Source organism: Petromyzon marinus, unplaced genomic scaffold (genome assembly GCF_048934315.1).
Source record: "Petromyzon marinus isolate PM22_M1 ecotype Great Lakes invasive population unplaced genomic scaffold, UKy_Petmar_22M1.pri1.0 PM_G_Scaffold_3, whole genome shotgun sequence".
In the NCBI taxonomy this organism is placed as follows: Eukaryota; Metazoa; Chordata; class Hyperoartia; order Petromyzontiformes; family Petromyzontidae; genus Petromyzon; species Petromyzon marinus.
In genome coordinates, this window is record NW_027422872.1 from 5,150,269 (window position 1) to 5,170,483 (window position 20,215).

Sequence of the window (20,215 nt, forward strand, 5' to 3'; positions counted from 1 at the left end):
TGAGGGCGACCACTTGTTGTGTTGCGATCGAAACTTCGTGATTTATTATTTGTCAGTTTAATTAAATTTTTCTGCCTACGTGACTTCACCGAAAGAACCAATGAGTATGAGACGCATTGAATTTTCTTTAATTGTATTGATTTAACGATCGTTATGTCAAAATAATTAAGCTGACAATATGCCTTCTTCCCATAGCTGTCTCTCCGCATAAAAAGTAGAATCATTGTTTTTTAACATATCCAATCAGCCACACGGCCTTCTGGGAGTGAATATTTTCAGCAGCAACAAACAATCTGGACCGGTTTCGACATTCAATGTATAAGCAGTCAGGCTTGTTTGAAGCAATACTCGTGACCTGCCAGACATGAATAGGCAATGATCTACTCTGTTAGCTATGAATGTTTCAAGCAGATTTTAGATTTTAGTGGAGAGACAAATATGGGAAGGCATAATACCTGCTTAGTTAATTTGTTGTCTTGTCCACAACGACGTTCATGTTTCTTTTGCATTATTTATTTCAGAACTATGCTTAGAGAGTTTGAACTCGCTGGCAGCTTACAAGCTAATTTGTATGCAGAATGGGGATATTAAGCCAACAGGTAAATAATCCTTCTGCTGAAACAGCATATCATGACGTGTTTGTTCGCTGTATTTGTGACGAAAAAACATAATGTCATTTCGCATTTTCATGTTGTGTATAGCGTCCAGTCGTCAATGCAAATCGGCATTTCAGAACGTGCTGTAGAATTTGTCACGTGCGCAGGTTCCTAACGGAGGCACGGTGGGGGGGGGACCCCCAGACAAGAATGGGGGGCAGTGAGAACCTTCGCCAACTATTGCCCGAGCCTTGGAGCTGCTTATTTTGGGATGTGTCGCCAACTCCATTAATTGATGAGTGTCTGTGCATGGAAAAACCCCCACCTGTGCAAGGGGTGGTAACTCAATATCCGTGCGTACGGATATAATGAATTTGCTCTCCCGCCATACCCCTGGCAAGCCGAGAATATGGCGATCTTGGCAACCTTGGGAAGGGAGTTTTACCAATTTGTGTTTGATTCAACAACCCTGCATTACAGGCACGATGTATAGCCGCCACCAGCACCCTGGCATTTAATTACAGTTTATTTTAACATATCATGGGACCTCCTTTGCCTTTGCTTTCATGTGTTTTGCTATTTTAACAAAAAATGGTTTGATATTGTCCAGATGTTGGTAGATTGATGGCTTACTACTACGTGGCATTTGATACCATCAAGCTGTTTGGCACAATACAGGGCTCGGAAGCCGTGCAAGACCTGGTAAGTGAGGTCACAGGGTTGGTTTCTCATTGTTCCACATCACCATCAACTTACGTTAACAAGGCTTGCTGCGGCAATGTCCCCTTACTTAGCAGACGGTCGAGACCCCTGAAAGGGTTCGTGACAACGCATTACAGGTGGTGACTGTAATGATGTTAACAGACAAGGATATGTGTGTTTATGTGACACATAGCAAACAACCACAACGACTCACAGCAGCGGATTTGACAAGCGGCTGTAAATTATCATTTTGGATGTTTGACAATAGGCCGTGAATTATTTTGTAAGAAACAAATTAATAAGCGGACTTACAATTGTGCAGATAATTGAGCAGTTTTTAGCCATGTTTGGCGATCATCATCGTTTGTATCTATACAGTGCACCTTATTGGAGTAAGGATACCGTCTCATTTTAGTTTTACTTACAAAGACAGACTTTTAGTTTATTACTGCATACATCGTTGCTGACAATTCTATCAATCGGTGTGCATCTGGCACAAGGTTCAACTAACACCTACGTTTTAAGACATAATCAATGCATTGTACAGCGGCATTCAGAACCAAGTCAAAGTGATTTCCTGCCCAAATGAGCACTGAGGTTATCCATCTACCGTTGATAGCCCTGAGACTATCGTGGAGAATCCACAATCCTATGACAGGGGTCTCTCTGCAGCGCAACCACCGTTGACTTACTAACAGAGTGCTGCTCATGTTATCAAACTCGGAGGGAAGGTGGGTTGAGTCAACTCACCAGCAGTATTTGAACTTGGAGCCTGCCGTCTGTGAGCCACTCACTTACACTAGTTGAGCCACCAGGTTATAACTCCCGCGTGTATTTTACAAGAGAGTATTTTTGCGATTAGCAATTAGCTGAATTGATACATTTTGCTCCTGATCTCTTTGAACACATTTTCGGTTTAGGACACCTTGTATTGTAAACGTTTTGGAGGTTTGTAATTGCCGTTAAATACCGATTTGTTCCCGTAATGGATGTGGGTTTAGTGTCAGGGCAGATTTGGGAGCTCACCGTGTGTCTATTGTGCAGCAGCTGCGGGATTCTGACGGAGGGTGGAATTCTTTTTAATTCTGTGTAGTAGTAGCATCAATGATTTTGGCCATGATGATGACATCTTGATCTTTGACCTTCTTTACAGGTGACTCTTATCTCAAGCTGTCGAGAGTATAAAGACATCACGCTCCGCGTTAATGAGAAGAAAACCCTGAACACATTGAACTTGGCCAAAAAGCACACGATACGGTAACAATCAGTGACACGTCACCAAATAACCATTAGCATCGTCGTAAAGAATGGAAGAAAAAAATAATAAGCGTACAATATGCCTCCTTCACATATCTGTCCATCCACATAAAATAATCTATATATTTTACACATCCTATCAACCACGTGGAATTATGGGAGTGCATCATTTCAGCAGACTTGGTATCACACAACCAAACTCTGGACTGGTTTTGACATTCCGTGTCTCATCAGCAGTCACTTTTGTTTAAACCAATGTAGGTGAATTGCCATATGTAAATATACAATTATGCATACTGTGTATTGGTAAAGTTACATTACAATTAATTGCAATTTTACATGGTATATTTGGCCAGTTTGAAGAATGTTAGGTATTTTTTTTAAGATCCTGTGTTAATGTCATTACATTTTTTGGAATAAAAATCCAGAACCTACACTGGAATAATCTTGAAAGTTTCATATCAAATTTTTTATCGGTCTAAAATTTTGATTCTAATTATTTAATTTAAAAGGTTTCTCGGATAGTGAAACATCAAGTGTGAAAACATTTACATATTTGAGACAATAGTAGTTGTGAATGTATTACGTATTTAAAAATATTGTATGGATAAACGAATGGGGTTTAAGTCTGTATTAGCACATTTTAAGTGTATATTGTATATTCAGTGTGTATTAGTTATTTGGACAAACCATTATGAGTGAATCTGAATGCTTCTGTCATTTCAGATTTCCAATATCCGGTAAAATAAAAACCAGTGAAATGAAAATAAACTGGTAAGTACAGCTATGATTTCAATGCTCCTGTTAAGATGACACATACGTACATTTGGAGTTGGTTATGAACTTTCTTTATAGTTAGCAACGCAACTTCGTGTTTAGGGTTTTAATATTCTACACATTTGCAGATTATTATCCATTTGATATCACCATACAGATGACACTCATTTTAACACTCGAAACTGCATCTATATTGCAAAAACAGTTTGTTCAAGTGGATAATTAAGCTTTTGCTACACAATTGAAATGATTTTGATTTAAAGCTTTCGTGACTGCAGTAATTCATATTTTTAGCTCTTTCGGTAAAGTCACGTTGAAGGGAAACAATAAAATATAAAATATATATAAACAATACAAATTCTCACGACGTTTCGACCATAACACAAACGGTCGTCATCAGGTGTGTAGGTTTGTATTGACACTCATTTACAAACCGACACACCTAATGACGACCGTTTGTGTTATGGTCGAAACGTCGTGAGAATGTTTATTGTTTTATATGTATTTTATTGTTTTATTGTTTCCCTTCAACGTGACTTTACCGAAAGAGCTAAGAATATAAAACATTGTTTTATATATATTATTTTATTGTTCCCCTTCAACGTGACTTTACCGAAAGAGCTAAGAATATAAAACAATGCTTTATATATTATTATTTAATTGTTCCCCTTCAACGTGACTTTACCGAAAGAGCTAAGATTATAAAACATTGTTTTATATATATTATTATTTTATTGTTCCCCTTCAACGTGACTTTACCGAAAGAGCTAAGAATATAAAACATTGTTTTATATATATTATTATTTTATTGTTCCCCTTCAACGTGACTTTACCGAAAGAGCTAAGAATATAAAACATTGTTTTATATATATTATTATTATTTTATTGTTTCCCTTCAACGTGACTTTACCAAAAGAGCTAAGAATATAATTGAAATGACGCGTTGTTTGTAGTCTCATTCAAGCTCAGCTGGGATGTGTACTGGTGCAAGATTTTGCATTGATGCAGGACACTGCCAAAATCTTCAGGACTGGAATCCGTCTTACAAAATGTAAGTTTAAACTGCACTATTTAAACGAATGTACATTGTTTCTGAAGTTAACGTTTAAATGCATGACAGTATTTACATCCGTTATATCTCCGTTTTGTGGTTGTAGGTCTTGCCGAATTTTTGCAGCAAAAGGATAAGCAGAATAATTTCCAGGCCGTGCTGAATGCTGTCCACCTCGCTAAATGTTTTCATGCAAAGCTTTGGGAAAATTCACCTTCCGTTTTGAAACAACTTGAAAAAATCGGTAATTATAATCTCTTTCAGGTATAAGAGCAACACATACAAATTATTTACAACCACGCATTCTTTTCAGAAGACCCTTCAATTAAACATTACTTAACCTCAGTGTTTCTGCTGTAGGCTTCTCAATGTCCAGCGCACTGGTCAACGCTGGATTGACATCTTTTGAGAAAATTGCAAACACTCATGGACGGGAAATTGAGTTGGTGAGATAATGGGTGTAGTGTTAATCTCCACAACATGTACCTATGTTTGTGCCGGTGTTTAGCGCACTTCCCAGTACAATTATACGGTAGCTACACCGTAAATGACATTGGCCCAGTGGCAGCGCTTGTTCCAGAAGCTCGCAGTTCGAATCTGGCAGACCGCTCTGGTTAATTATACTGCGGATTTATTCACCGTAAAATGCTCGACGCCATCTTCTTCAAAATGGACGTCACAGACCCCCATGATGTCATGCCAAGAAGACCGTTGTGTACCGGCGTGATTGTCCAAATTAGCAAAATGTAAAAAGTAACTTGCAAATTGCTCAATTGGGAAACACATTACAATCGTCACCCTTCCTTAATAATAGGAACACCCGCCAATGATGAGCGTATTTCTTGTTTGTAAACAACATTGCAACAAAACCGAATGACGTTTTGCTGGCGGTGCATTCCTCCGTTGTGCAGATAGTGAACAGACACCCTCCGTTTGGGAACCAGATCAAAGAAGCCGTGCAGCATCTGCCCAAGTACCAAGTCAGAGTGGAGCAGGTGCATGAGACGGAACCCCGACTCCAATCAAAGATTTCACATTGCTAAAAACAACTAATGCACATACTCTTTGGTTCTATTCGGTAAAGTCACGTAGGTAAAAAATAAAACAACAAAAATCACGACGTTTCGGCAACAATACAAGCGGCCTTTTTTTTCTTCACCTGATGAAGGCCGCTTGTGTTGTGGTTGAAACGTTGTGATTTTTGCTGTTTTATTTTTTTACCTACGTGACTTCACCGAATAGAACCAAAAAGTATGGATCCTTGCAGTCACGAAAGCTTCAAATCTAGAAACTAATGCACAGTCACATGGCTCGGGTGAAAATCAATTTCCCTTTAAGTGCATTGCTACTTTCAACGTACTCAAAGCAGCAGGCTTTCAAAGGCAAACGTCAATCAGGACTTTGCCAAATACCTGTGAAACCATCCATCTATGTGGCTCAATTTCCCCGCATATAGCCCGCATACGCATATAACCCGCAGACGCATGTACCCCGGTTAAACAAAGTGCGCCCACTTGAAACATTGTCGTTTCATTGTGCAAGCAATTCGAATCATTTCAAACATGTTAACGCGTGCAATTTTAGTGCGAGTGGTTTATTCAGCAGTGCTTTAGTCAAAGGTACTGGAAGTGTTGCGCAGTGAAAAAATTAAACGAGTTATGACATGTCACACGTGTAAAATATTTTAGGGATAGCCCGCATCTGCATATACCCCACGGGGTCTTGTTTTGTTTTGTAAAAAGTGGTATAACCCGCGGGTTATATGCGGGAAAATACGGAACTCGAAACAGCATGAGTCTGAAGACAAACATTAATTAGTGTTTTGATAATACTGCACCTGTGAAACTATCCATGTGGCTCAGCAGTGGAGTGAGCGACCCGCCATCGGAATGTTTGCGAGTTCAAGTCGTAGCTGGGAGTTGACTCACTCCATCATCCCTCCGTGGTAGATAAAATAGGCACCGATTTGTGGGGAAGTCAACAGCGATTGTTTGATGGGTTATATAGAGACGCATTGTTTCCACCACTGTCTCAGGGGTTGTAAATGAGAGATGGTCACCACCTCAATGCTCATTTGAGAAAGAAAGAGTACTTGTAATGCCACCCAGTATCTTGGTATAGACGTGGTGACAACAGTGGGGCAAGTGGCCGTTGCTGTCATTTGTTAAATGTTTTTTCACTAGGTTTTAAATGAAGGAATCGACTATTTAACGTTTATCTTCACCTTAGTAATATTCAATTTAAATTAATGGCTTGGTAAGCTTTGCATATCATCAATTCAGAATGACACTGGTTGCTTTTTTTCCAGGGTAACCGGTACTACAAAGGTGTGGCTGAGGTGATAATTACAGTGATACTAAAGAACTGTGCGGACCTACAGTCTCACCGCACAGCTCCAAACAACCACTGCTGCACGCTACTACTGGGCAACGCCGACAACAACCTCGTCCATCGGCAAATCATCACGTGCGCTTAAATTACACATCGCAGCAATTGTGACAAGGCCACGTGTTTTTTTCTATGTTGAATCGAACAAAATAATCGTTTTGCCTGATAATTAGAGACCCAGACATCGCACCTCCTTGCTTTGACATACCTCAAAGACACCGGTGAACCATCGTCCACATCACAACATCAAACAGGCCAACGCGCACGTCTCCTGCAGTGCGATCAGTGGCCATGCAACCCGAACTATGGACCAGACAGTAAACCACTGTGGTCTCTGCTCTCCTTCAACCGAGCAGTATAAAAACGACACAAACTCGCTCCTGAAGCTCTCGTGGTTTATCAGATCTCGACATTGGCATTCAGCCCCTGAACATACAGCAATATAAAGGAATAGAGCATGATAATTAGCATCATATAGAAGTAAATGTAACAAAATAAATAGGCAGGCATTACGCCTCCTTCCTATATGTAAACAACATTGTTCCTAAAAACAAATGTAACAACATTTTAAATGCACTTGTTACTGGAATTTTTTTTATAATAATCACCTGTTTTTGATAGGGCCTTTTACTCTGGGGTGTCTATGAGCGCTTGACGCGCAATAAGCGACTTACACCACGTCTCAGAAACATTTAAATGGGCACCCCCAGTGACAACTGTCCCTGTGGACACAAGGAGATTTAGCACCTGGCCTGCAATTGGGCATAAGGTTGCCAGTAGGGGGCGATGGTTGCTGTGTGTAATTCCAATTTAGTAATTTTTTACATATTTCTGTATTCGTATTTGTCAACGAGTCGAACTGGTCTACTCGTTTTGAATGTCAAAAATCTTTAACGTCAGTGCAACATAGCGCACATATTTAATTATTAAGACACCTGCAGTAATAGTAAGTTGCGGAAACTACATATACAACCGATATGACCTTCACAGAGATTACATGCTGCTGAAAACAGGGAGTTTCATGAAGAAGATTGAAGTTGTTCGGCCGGAAAAGAGTGACGAGCTCAACGTTTACCTCCTCAGCTCTACATATGGTAAGTCTCAGGGTTGCCACCTTGTCCACAGACTACATCAGGACATATTTCTCAGTCAGCCTTGGTCAGGAGTCAGCTTCGGAGCCGCGTTCAGCTTCATACAGACTGCTTCATAACGTAATGTATGTACGTACAGTATTCACAAGTATGGCAGCTGTTGAAATATCAAGTTTTGTACCGAATTCGAAAAAAAGGCTCTTATTGTTATTTTGGTTGCCAACCCCTGGGCAAGGTCTAACGAAACTGTGCAGTGTCCTAGAATAAATTTCAACTCAATACTGGTACCAGGTCTAGGTAAAAAATAAATTACTGGTACCCGAGCACAGATGTCAATTCCCGAACAAGTGCCAATCTTGCACACGTTACACACAAACTTTATTTCATCCATGTAGCCTCTCGTCCAATTTTACTTGTTATTTATCAAAGGTTGCAATACAATGTGGATTCGTATGACATCTAAATGCGACAGCATCTCAAGACACCGTACACAAACAGAAGGCATATTATATTCTTGGTTCTTTCGGTAAAGTCACGTAGAAGGGAAACAATAAAATAATAAAAATATAAAACTATAAAATTATCACGACGTTTCGACTGCAACACAAGCAATCATCATCAGGTGTGAAAACCACAGCAAGATGATGATTGCTTGTGTTGCAGTCGAAACGTCGTGAGAATTTTATTGTTTTATATTTTTATTAATTTATTGTTTCCCTTCTACGTGACTTTACCGAATAGAACCAAGAATATGAATCCCTGCAGTCACGAAAGCTTTAAATCAGAAGGCATATTTTCAAAAAATTATTTTTAGAGAGGCAGTCGGCCATAGGCAGAGGAAAAAGGAAGCTCTTGATGCTGCATTTATACAAGGAGAAAGGCGTCGACAGAACTTATGACTGGGAGGAGGGAGGTCCAGATTATGGGGGCAGCAAACGAGAGTTAGCAACTTCCCAGTGAACCGAGGTTTACAGGGGGAATTTGACAGAAAACCTTGGTTGCTGGAGTGAAGAATATGTGGAGGGGAGTAGAGTGAGATGAGAGGAGAGATTTAGGCATGGGCGAGTCAATGGAGTATCTTTAGGACGGTGAGTGCTATTTTTAAATTGATCTGGGATTACATTGAGAGCCAGTGGAGGGATCTCAGTATTATGGTGATGTTTTGTTTACGGATGTGGACGAGAAGCCTGTCAGGGGCATCTTGCATCATCTGGAGTTTGAGGATGTGAGGAGATGTGAAAGTGTGGATGGCAGCTGGGGTAAGGAAATGGTGGACGTGGAAAATGTGCAGGTGGAGGTATGAGGTTCTCCAGAGTTGACAGTAGAGAGATAACTCGTGCTCAGGATCAATTACAACTGAAAGGTTTCTCACACTCTCTGTGTATGTGGCAGAACAAAAAATGTGGTGAAGATGATTAAAGCTATCGTGGTAAAAATGTGGTTCTAATGCATTTCCCAGTTGGTATGGACATCCATGAGAACTTCACACCATTCTACTCTAGCCCTCGCACCTCTGGGCTCTACGGGAATGGGAGACATCAGCAGGCCCAATCCCTGCATGCTACTACCTGTGAGAAACCAAAGGCGTTTGCCTCAGCAGCGGCACAAGCAGCCGGCAATGGTTTGTGTCGCCTCATTTCTACATGCATTTTATATCAATTGGTTTATTTAGACTCTATGCATTTGATCCCATGGAAGCAATTTAGAATGCAGCATCTTCATATCTACAACACTCATATAATCCTTAAATTGTGCAATTGTTCCCACCAACTCATGCTGTGACAAGTATGTGGCAATATACATAGGGGACGTTAGGTGTGGTGCATTATATTTTGTTGTGAAGTTGACCTGTACATATACAACTTTACTGCAAAGATCATCTCTCTTGTGCTCAAGAGTTCCAAACTGACACAGCGGTGATGGACCCCTCCCTCCCCTCTTCCTTGAGACCCCGAAAATTAATATTTTATTCTCAGAGAAAATACATGAACTGTATATATTTTATACGACTTTAGGGATATATATTCTTGGTTCTTTCGGTAAAGTCACGTTGAAGGGAAACAATAAAATAAAAAATATATATAAAACAATAAAATTCTCACGACGTTTCGACTGCAACACAAAGCAGTCATCACACCTGATGATGGCTGCTTGTGTTGCAGTCGAAACGTCGTAAGAATTGTATTGTTTTATATATTTTTTATTATTTTATTGTTTCCCTTCAACGTGACTTTACCGAAAGAACCAAGAATACGAATCACTGCAGTCACGAAATCTTTAAATCACGACTTTAGGGATCTAATTAAATCTTCAGGACTGTCTCCCCCACCCTCCTTGGAACGTTTTAAGACATGCTTCTGCACACTAGAGTGGCTTACACATCTCGACTCTTCGCTCGACCTACAATATGCTGAAAGTAATGTTCATAAACATTCAGCGTTTGATTGTATTTGTCACGTGATGTGTAATGTGTCATTATAAAACACGTTTACAGTGAAAAAGACTTCTCCACAGAGCTCTCGTTTGTTTCTGAAGGTTACTCTGCTGGCTTGGAAGATTCCAAGAGAAGCTGTCTTCACAACTGTAAAAATAAACAAATGTGTGGACACGAGTGCTGTGAGTACCTTCATCGTGATTCAACGTATTTACAAAGTTATTACTACGAGCAATTGTCATTATTTTGGGTTGGGTATCATATCGTATTTCATCAAACGAAGACCGATACACTTCTGGCCATTCACCAGCGTTGATCCAAGCAAATCTGACATTGCTGATGAGACACTGAATTCCAAAACTGGTGCAGCGTTTTATTGTATTAAACACATTTTGCTGCAATTATGCACTCCCAGAATGGAGGTTTGACAGATGGGATGTATACAATTACTTTAATGTTCATGTGGAGGGACAGACGTGGAATGCGTGCTGTGCGCGTATTTATTTTGTTTGCAGGCTGGTAATGGAATGTGTAAAATAATGTGATTTGACACGATTCCATTCAAGACTGCATTATTTTTTGTTATCAAGCTTCTTCTGTCTCATTCGTATGGTCTGCCTCGTAGATTCTGTCTTGTGCGGTCTCATTTTGAACGTTAGCCAAAATGATACATTTGCATATAATTTTCATCAGTCATCGATCATTCTCATGCACAATTGGTTGCACGCATCATAGGCCTGCTAAATAAATAACTCGTATAGTCTTTGTTTTGCCGCTCAAATGAGCATTTGGCGATACTCATTTCCTGATGACAGCCATAGTCCAGTGGTGCTAATTCTGCATTCCTGTGGTGGGGTGAGTGAATCACAGGAGTTTGATTCTGTTGTTTTCCCCACAATATGATACAAATTTTACTGACCCTGGAGAATGTAGGCTGAGCCAACCCCCCCACTGGGATCTGAACCCGCAAGGCGAAAGCACCTGATGAATGCAGTGTTGTCACTCAGGTCTAAGCGCCTGCGTTGTTGTTTTAACTTGTAGGCAAAGGGAATATGGCCAGGTCAACGCCGCTAACACCCAGCACCCCGAGCGCTGACGTGCGTAGCTTCCTGAGTGAACTAAAAAGCAAGACCGTAAGTGTAACAGGCTTTCCGAGTCACAAAAGGCTCAAGGTATGAGTGAAAATGTCACGGTTAAACATCGCACATTTTGACAGCCCTCATATCTGTCACCGCACCTGTGTTCATACTGTACCTCGTTTTGTTTTGTGTAAATTGGCACGCGCGTAGCAAACACGCATGCAAACATTTAGAACGGACAGAGTGTTGTACAATGAGTACCGCACCCTGTCAACGTACAAATGAATACACAATGCAGTGGTGCACACCGCTCCACTGTGTGGACTGCACTCGAGATGCTGTAAGAGTTGTGCATTGTCTCATGTTGAAGTGGCTCTGGGAGCGAGAGTGCTCTAGGGGAGTCGCACAACCAAAGCTGCCACTGCTCCCCTGTGGCCTGAATTTAAAAATTTAGCTTTAGATGACCGACGTATGAACTTATTTTGTATGTTGATTATAGTGCGCTGCTACTGCTATTGTTAATCCGGCTGTTATGACTTATGCAGCTAGCGAAGGACGCTAGGTTTAGTGATGCGTGTTGTGTGTGTGTGTGTCGCTATTGTAACCTTTTAATCACATTTGTTGGGAGAACTGTTACGTTGTTTAGGTAGCATTGTTTCAGTAAGTTTTAGAGGGGCTTGGTTTGGCCCGATTTTTTTTATTTAGTATCGATTTATACTTAAATTTGTTTTATCTGTATTGTATTATGATTGTTATTGGGATCAAACATCGAAACGGATTTTTTTTGCATTTTTTGTACGCAGCATGAACGGGGCGGTGCTTTTTCTGTAGGATTTTATTGATTATGTACGTGGTGATGTTTAGATATGTGTACAATTAATTTTAGGTGTAGCTTGTAATTTTATTGTTTGTTGCGGCGGTTGCACCCAAACCAATAGCCGATTGGCTCACAGGGTCAATCCTAATAAATGAAACTGAAACTGAAGTGTGCCCATTGCGGTTTTCTCTCTAGGGATGGTGACGGATTACCACAGCCCTTGTCTGAATGCGTTTCTTTGTAGCCTTTGCTACATTTTAAAAATATAAGCACCCATGTATCAATAAGCACCCATGCTTTGTGAAATATTCTGAGATGCATTTGTATGTATGTATGTTGAGGTTCTTTCACACCGTACAGCGAGGGAAAAAAAAGTATTTGATCCCCTGCTGATTTTGTACGTTTGCCCACTGACAAAGAAATGATCAGTCTATAATTTTAATGGTAGGTTTATTTGAACAGTGAGAGATAGAATAACAACAACAAAATCCAGAAAAACGCATGTCAAAATTTTTATAAATTGATTTGCATTTTAATGAGGGAAATAAGTATTTGACCCCTCTGCAAAACACGACTTAGTACTTGGTGGCAAAACCCTTGTTGGCAATCACAGAGGTCAGACGTTTCTTGTAGTTGGCCACCAGGTTTGCCACATCTCAGGAGGGATTTTGTCCCACTCCTCTTGGCAGATCTTCTCCAAGTCATTAAGGTTTCGAGGCTGACGTTTGTCAACTCGAACCTTCAGCTCCCTCCACAGATTTTCTATGGGATTAAGGTCTGGAGACTGGCTAGGCCACTCCAGGACCTTAATGTGCTTCTTCTTGAGCCACTCCTTTGTTGCCTTGGCCGTGTGTTTTGGGTCATTGTCATGCTGGAATACCCATCAACGACCCATTTTCAATGCCCTGGCTGAGGGAAGGAGGTTCTCACCCAAGATTTGACGGTACATGGCCCCGTCCATCGTCCCTTTGATGCGGTGAAGTTGTCCGGTCCCCTTATCAGAAAAACACCCCCAAAGAATAATGTTTCCACCTCCATGTTTGACGGTGGGGATGGTCTTCTTGGGGTCATAGGCAGCATTCCACCTCCAAACACGGCGAGTTGAGTTGATGCCAAAGAGCTCCATTTTGGTCTCATCTGACCACAACACTTTCACCCAGTTGTCCTCTGAATCATTCAGATGTTCATTGGCAAACTTCAGACGGGCATGTATATGTGCTTTCTTGAGCAGGGGGACCTTGCGGGCGCTGCAGGATTTCAGTCCTTCACGGCGTAGTGTGTTACCAAGTGTTTTTTTGGTGACTATGGTCCCAGCTGCCTTGAGATCATTGACAAGATCCTCCCGTGTAGTTCTGGGCTGACCCCTCCCGTTCTCATGATCATTGCAACTCCACGAGGTGAGATCTTGCATGGAGCCCCAGGCCGAGGGAGATTGACAGTTCTTTTGTGTTTCTTCCATTTGCGAATAATCGCACCAACTGTTGTCACCTTCTCACCAAGCTGCTTGGCAATGGTCTTGTAGCCCATTCCAGCCTTGTGTAGGTCTACAATCTTGTCCCTGACATCCTTGGAGAGCTCTTTGGTCTTGGCCATGGTGGAGAGTTTGGAATCTGATTGATTGATTGCTTCTGTGGACAGGTGTCTTTTATACAGGTAACAAGCTGAGATTAGGAGCACTCCCTTTAAGAGTGTGCTCCTAATCTCAGCTCGTTACCTGTATTAAAGACACCTGGGAGCCAGAAATCTTTCTGACTGAGAGGGGGTCAAATACTTATTTCCCTCATTAAAATGCAAATCAATTTATAACATTTTTGACATGCGTTTTTCTGGATTTTCTTGTTATTCTTTCTCTCACTGTTCAAGCAAACCTACCATTAAAATTATCGACTGATCATTTCTTTGTTAGTGGGCAAACGTACAAAATCACCAGGGGATCAAATACTTTTCCCCCTCACTGTACGTAGCCAACCGTGCCATATCGGAGGTGCGGGGGAAGGACAACAAACTAAACACGAAAATCAGTTTAAAAAATAATTAGTTTTCAATTTAGATTTAAAAGTGCATCAGGATTAAACGTGGCATTATTGACTTGATTTCATTAGTAACAGGCCATTGTTATAATAATTGTCATGTTATACGAAACAAAACGTTTCAGATTGTATTTGCGTTCAGCACGATAATTGTCAACCCTTGATATACCTTAAGCATGTTGTGAGCATCCTGTCGTGTCTTGTGTTGAGTACATTCATCATAGGTTTGCTCTGTAAAGGGGGGAATCGCAGTGAATTTATCCAAGTTTGCTCACGTCCCTAAGCCTCAGTGTGGACTGCATGATGATAGGTACGTTTGACGGTAAATTAAGTGTGCTGAAAATTAAAAATGCAACAGTGATGAATACTTTTGATTTAAAGCTTTCGTGACTGCAGGGATTCATATTTTTGGTTATTTAGGTAAAGTCATTTGATTGTTTAATATTTTTATTATTTTATTGCTCTCCTATTGTTTCACGACGTTTCGACTGCAACACAAGCAATCATCATCAGGTGTGAAAACCACAGCAATCATCATCAGGTGTGAAAACCACAGATTTGTGGTTTTCACACCTGATGATGATTGCTTGTGTTGCAGTCAAAACGTCGTGAGAATGTTATTGTTTTATATTTTTATTTTTTAATTGTTCCCCTTCTACGTGGTGACTTTACCGAAAGAACCAAGAATATGGTGATTAATACATTAATTATGCTGAGTCATACCGTGTTAAGGTGTGTTGTACTTGTATAGCCATGGCAAGCTTGATATTTTAAACGTGTTTGTCTTATTGCAGATGCAGTGGCCCTTCTGAGCTCCTGTCCCCACAAGGCCAGTTGGGTAATTTGGTTATGTCTGTAGATAATAGCTATATGCTCAACTTAAAATGCTACACTTGTCATTTTGATAACTCTGTGTCGTCTGAGCTCTTAACCTCCTAATGCAATGACTACAATTAACTGCAATGTTTGATTTTAAAATAAGCGATGCAGGAGAGACTATGTGTCTCTTTGCCCATCTCTCTCTGGGCCCTTTGGTCGAGTGTCTGTCCCACGAGACATGCTTCATCATGCCCTTCATGTCTTATCTATCTCTCTGTCCCTTCCGCTTCCAAAGTGTAAAATCTTGGAGTATCAAAGGCCACCCTGATTTTCTTGTAATCATGCATCTTTTTTCACCTTGCGATACAGAACAATAATAAGGCACTGTTGTATTTATATGTTTATAACCCTACATTTTAATTGTGCAAACCTGGAAGCAAATTAAAGGAGATAAGAAAAGATGGAGGCTTAAAATACCGTCGTCAAAAAAGTCAGAATAATTGTCTTGCTCAAATGAGCATTGTTGCACACTGCTGTTTATAGCCCTGATCCAGCGGTGGGATTTCACCTTTCCGACGGCAGGGGCAGACCCTATGCATAGGACAACCACAGATTAATTGTTCTCACACACACTGGTACTTACAGACCACGCAGGGTTGATGGGCAGAGTCAATCCCAAATGAGGATTTAAATTTGTAATCTTCCAATTTGCAAGCATTCGATCTCGTGCTGAGCCACAACGTCGGATAGCTTTAAAATGCGGCCATAGACTCTAAAAAGAGCTCAACATAATTCGCTTGGGAATGTATTATAATAGATGATAAAATCAATTAAAATGTAATTCCTTGATTTCTTTTCCAGATTAAAAAATGTCAAAAGTACAAGGCCAAGCATATAAAGCTGTTTCCGACATACAGGGTATCCCAAAAGTTAGAGTAATTTCATTTAATGTAACACTGGCATTAAAAAAATGTGTTTATTCTTTAAGGTAATATTTTATCTATTATTATTAATACCTATTTTCTTCTGCCCCTGGGGTCACCTCGACAAAGAACCCGAATTGAATTGAGACAAAATAATTGATGAATGTTCAAAGATTACACCTGCAGTCAAAAGAGTCCTTAATTAATTTCAAAAGAGAATTCAAGCATCCATTAATGTCAATGGGAGTCAGTTTGAACGTTTGTTAAAATAAATCAAATAACCCGATGTGGTTTGTAAAAAATAAGTATAATAACTCTTTGTGCCCTTACTTTTGGGCTGCTACTGTATATTTATGCACTCTGGATAGGGACAAACATTTAACATGCAACAATATACATCAAGAAGCTTTGTAATACCGCTCTCTATGAAACGTGGTGTGTGCAGCTGTGTTTGCTGGTGACAAGATTGTGGATCATCGCACGTCGGGGTCAACAGAGTTACCAAGTGGAGTGGCCAAACTCCGATCTCCCGTGAGCGTCACTGATGTTCCAGCTCCAGCATTTCGAAATCAAGACGACAGTGGGTCTGTCTCCCAGATCACCTTTCACACAACACACATTCAACATGCAAACGTTATTCAGCAAAATCATCCAAAATGCACCACCAGGTCTTACCAGTCCAAAGCTAATCAGGTTTAAGTCTGATTAAGCATTCAATGGGTGGTCATCGGGACATGCCAGATGTTGATAGCTTGGACTATGATCTGGGTTGTCTCCGAGTTTTCCAGTTTTCTACAACATGCTAACTTTCTCATGAATGGAAATGGCCAAACATCCCAAACCAAGATCTTCTGGAAGCACAGTCTTAGTAGTCAGTGAGGTTTTCCTGGAAAATTAAATAGCTTGATCTTTAAGAGAGTAATGCAAGTTATGGGTCGAAATAAGCAACAGCCAATCAGAATATTCTGGTTGATACTGGTTTACTAGTATCAAGTCGATACCAGATGACAGGTATGGACTAGAATACCTATTTAAACAGTTCACATAATTAGCCTGACTTCATCCTGATTACAGTGTGGCATTCAGGCAAGATGGGAGGGCCCATTGGGTGTGGCCGGCCTGGTGGAATCGCAAATGAAATGTTGAATTTTAGCCTCCTTGACGATCACAGCGATGCCGATGCCTATGGAGTACATTTCAATGGCATTACTGGCCAGCTGGTTTCATGGTCTACGGCAGGGGTGGGGAACCTTTTTATCTGCCAAGGGCCATTTGGATATTTATATAACATCATTCGTGTTATATAAACAAATTAATTGGTGATAGTTAATAGTACAAAGGTAGATTGCCAATACTGCTAAATAGGCCACATTCTGGTTGTGCAGAGTCGACAAGAGGCATGGCAACCATAGGAAGAGACCTTATGACAGATGCTCAGGACTGGATGGGCAGTGGAGTCACCAGGAGCAGCGTGATCCAGCTGTTCCCCCGTGTGTCACACAAGCCAACCAACCCTTGCCAGCACATCCTGAGCAGGTAAAATTGCATCACAGACTTAACGTGAAAATGTAAATACTACATTTAATATGCACGTTTGGTAAGAATATGATAAACCACGATCGCACGCGCGGTTTAAGGTTTAGTTCCAAAGAAAGCAATGCAATTATGATTATTCATAGAATTTAACAACAGTTACCTCCTTATCACTGTTCTGTATCTGCTGTGACTACTCTTCGCTTGAACCTCACCCATTGAACTCTACACATATAATAATAATAATAGGGTTTTCCCCCTTTTTTCTGGCAACAAAACTGAAACCTTTTTACAAGGATTCATGTCTACTGCATTAACCACAATACTTGCAGTCAAAATGCAAACAAAACACATACTATGATAATATGATGCATTGTCCTTGAAACTGATTGGTCCACACCAGGGGACGGCTTTCTTTTGAGCCTCGACCCAATTGGTGCTCGACCAGATGACATCAAAAGGCTCAAAAGAAAGCCGTCCCTTGGTGTGGACCAATCAGTTTCAAGGACAATGCATATATTATCATAGTATGTGTTTTGTTTGCATTTTGACTGCAGGTATTGTGGTTAATGCAGACATGAATCCTCGTAAAAAGGTTTCAGTTTTGTTGCCAGAAAAAAGAGGAAAAACCCTATTATTATATTTTGGTACTGGCAAAGGAGGTCTAAGGATGTAGATGCTCTACACACATGTTGAGCGCTCGGTTTACCGGACTGTTTCATCTCATCCACGCTCTGCATGCGCTAACCACAACAACTCCCTCTTTGCTTCTTTCTTCTTCCCTCGCTTGTAGAAGTCTCGTGGTATCAACGGCTGTCGCCACGATGACATCTTGTGTTTTGACACGATTGTGATTGGAGGGCGATGTTTAAGTGCTTACTCTTTTTTGACATCTCAGGTGGCATGCGGTGTGAAATCCTACGGTGATTCCAAAAGTCGCATGTTTTTTTCTCCAAGTTCCACTAGGTGAGACAAACCAGTGCTTTAAACAACGGGCCCAAACACCGGTGCAGTATTATCGTATTTAACGTTCTTATACAGTGCCTGCCCCAGCGGTAGTGGGTTTTTTCCCCCGCTTGTTGTAAAGGTCCCGGGGTTAGAATCTAGCAGACTGTCCTGGATATTACTGCCAGGCAATGAACTGCTAAGTACAACACGCCGTCTGCTTCGAAGAGGATGCTAGAAGAGCCCGTGGCATTGTTTTAAGATGAGTTGGCCATTGCGTGCCGGAGTCAAATTTGCAAATGACAGTCCTGCACTATTGTACGCCGTATATTGAAAGGTTGAATTTCCCGTGGGGGTAAGAAGTGAAACGCTTAGTGACGGTGCTGTTGTTACGAGTGTGTAACAGGGAGTTCATTGAATCTTCAGACAGTGATTGTACTCGGTTGTCAAGAAATTGCCATCCGCCACAGTCGGTTCGTGACCTTGTGCAATGTGTCAATAGTGAGGAAGGGAATCAAGGCATAGTTTATACATTCCAAATGTTGGGATTTATTGTATTCTAGATCGGGTTACCGTCCTTCTGTCTGTCGTCGTGAAGCATGTTTAAAGAATCCGTCCGCGTTGGTGCCCTATAAAAAAAATATTGAGGGAATTGCACGTGAGAGAAAATGAATCAGAACAACCCACCCTCCCATATTAAACATGAGCAACCCTCACAAGTCCAGTCATGAAGCTGGGTGTAATTACCAGCGAAGCGTCACAGTACGCAATTTGTAAATGTTGTGCATTTATCAATGGTATGGGTTTCTTGGGTTAGATCGCAAAAATGTAAATGTGTCGTTAAACCCGCCACCACCCGACACAGCCAACTAGTAAGGTTTGTCATGTAAACAGAACGTGCCAATTCGTTACTAGTACAGCACGCCGGTGTGTTGCAGAGCAAATCCACAACATTAACAATCTGAGTACGACGTTTCGCCAGTGTTCGCGACCAGCATCATCAGGCGACAGCCAGATTTGTTCTGTCCTCCTGTCTCCACAAATCTGGCTATCCCCTGATGATGCTGGTTGTAATTACTGGCGAAACGTTGTACTCAGTTTGTAAATGTTGTGGGTTTACTCCACAACACACCCGGTGTGCTGTGCAGGTAACGAGTTGGCATGTTCTGTTCAGATGTCATAGTTTTCATAGTTTCATAATTTCATTATTTGGTATAGCCCTGTGAGCCATTCGGCTCTTGAATCGGGTGCAACCGCAACAAACAAAAAACATGAACAAGAAAACATCTTGAAGTGATTTTGTGCATGTGCAAACAGAAAATCCAGGAAAAAACATAAAAATATTCCTGAAATAGCACTGCACACCAACGCTGTGTGCAAAAATCCCAGTGGGATGCAAGTCAAACAAAAACAAGAAAACTTAGATTAGGGCATCAGTCTAACTCCGTACTACAATAAACAAAAACATTACCAAACCCAAAAACTTTTAGAAATCACCAAAATAAAGCCATAAATGCAATGTAACAGTGATCATAGGAACTGTGACCGAATTTTTAACAATAAACTACATAAATAACATGTAACACCAAACCCTAGAGCCACAGCTATGTCGGGTGGTGGCGGGTTTAACCACACATTTATATTTGCGCGATATAACCCCCCCTCCAAAAAACCTTACTAGTACAGCACGTTGATGTAACGGAGAGCAAATCCACAACATTTTTAATCTGAGCACGACGTTTCGCCAGTGATTACAACCAGCATCATCAGGCG

The 20,215-nt window shown here is 40.9% G+C and overlaps 1 protein-coding gene across 1 annotated transcript in view; it reads left to right on the plus strand.

Moving 5' to 3' along the window:
- Positions 1-20,215, plus strand: part of LOC142915347 (putative ATP-dependent DNA helicase HFM1) — a 46,434-nt gene that overhangs the window by 25,534 nt on the left and 685 nt on the right. The window contains exons 18-35 of the mRNA XM_076061182.1: positions 522-599; positions 1,207-1,298; positions 2,452-2,555; positions 3,282-3,329; positions 4,286-4,383; positions 4,490-4,627; positions 4,744-4,829; positions 5,295-5,378; positions 6,692-6,849; positions 7,762-7,865; positions 9,322-9,483; positions 10,398-10,478; positions 11,338-11,468; positions 14,447-14,532; positions 15,017-15,060; positions 16,410-16,548; positions 17,350-17,500; positions 18,396-18,463. Coding sequence (XP_075917297.1) covers positions 522-599; positions 1,207-1,298; positions 2,452-2,555; positions 3,282-3,329; positions 4,286-4,383; positions 4,490-4,627; positions 4,744-4,829; positions 5,295-5,378; positions 6,692-6,849; positions 7,762-7,865; positions 9,322-9,483; positions 10,398-10,478; positions 11,338-11,468; positions 14,447-14,532; positions 15,017-15,060; positions 16,410-16,548; positions 17,350-17,500; positions 18,396-18,463 — 1,852 coding nt within the window. The remainder of the gene's footprint in view (positions 1-521; positions 600-1,206; positions 1,299-2,451; positions 2,556-3,281; positions 3,330-4,285; positions 4,384-4,489; positions 4,628-4,743; positions 4,830-5,294; positions 5,379-6,691; positions 6,850-7,761; positions 7,866-9,321; positions 9,484-10,397; positions 10,479-11,337; positions 11,469-14,446; positions 14,533-15,016; positions 15,061-16,409; positions 16,549-17,349; positions 17,501-18,395; positions 18,464-20,215) is intronic.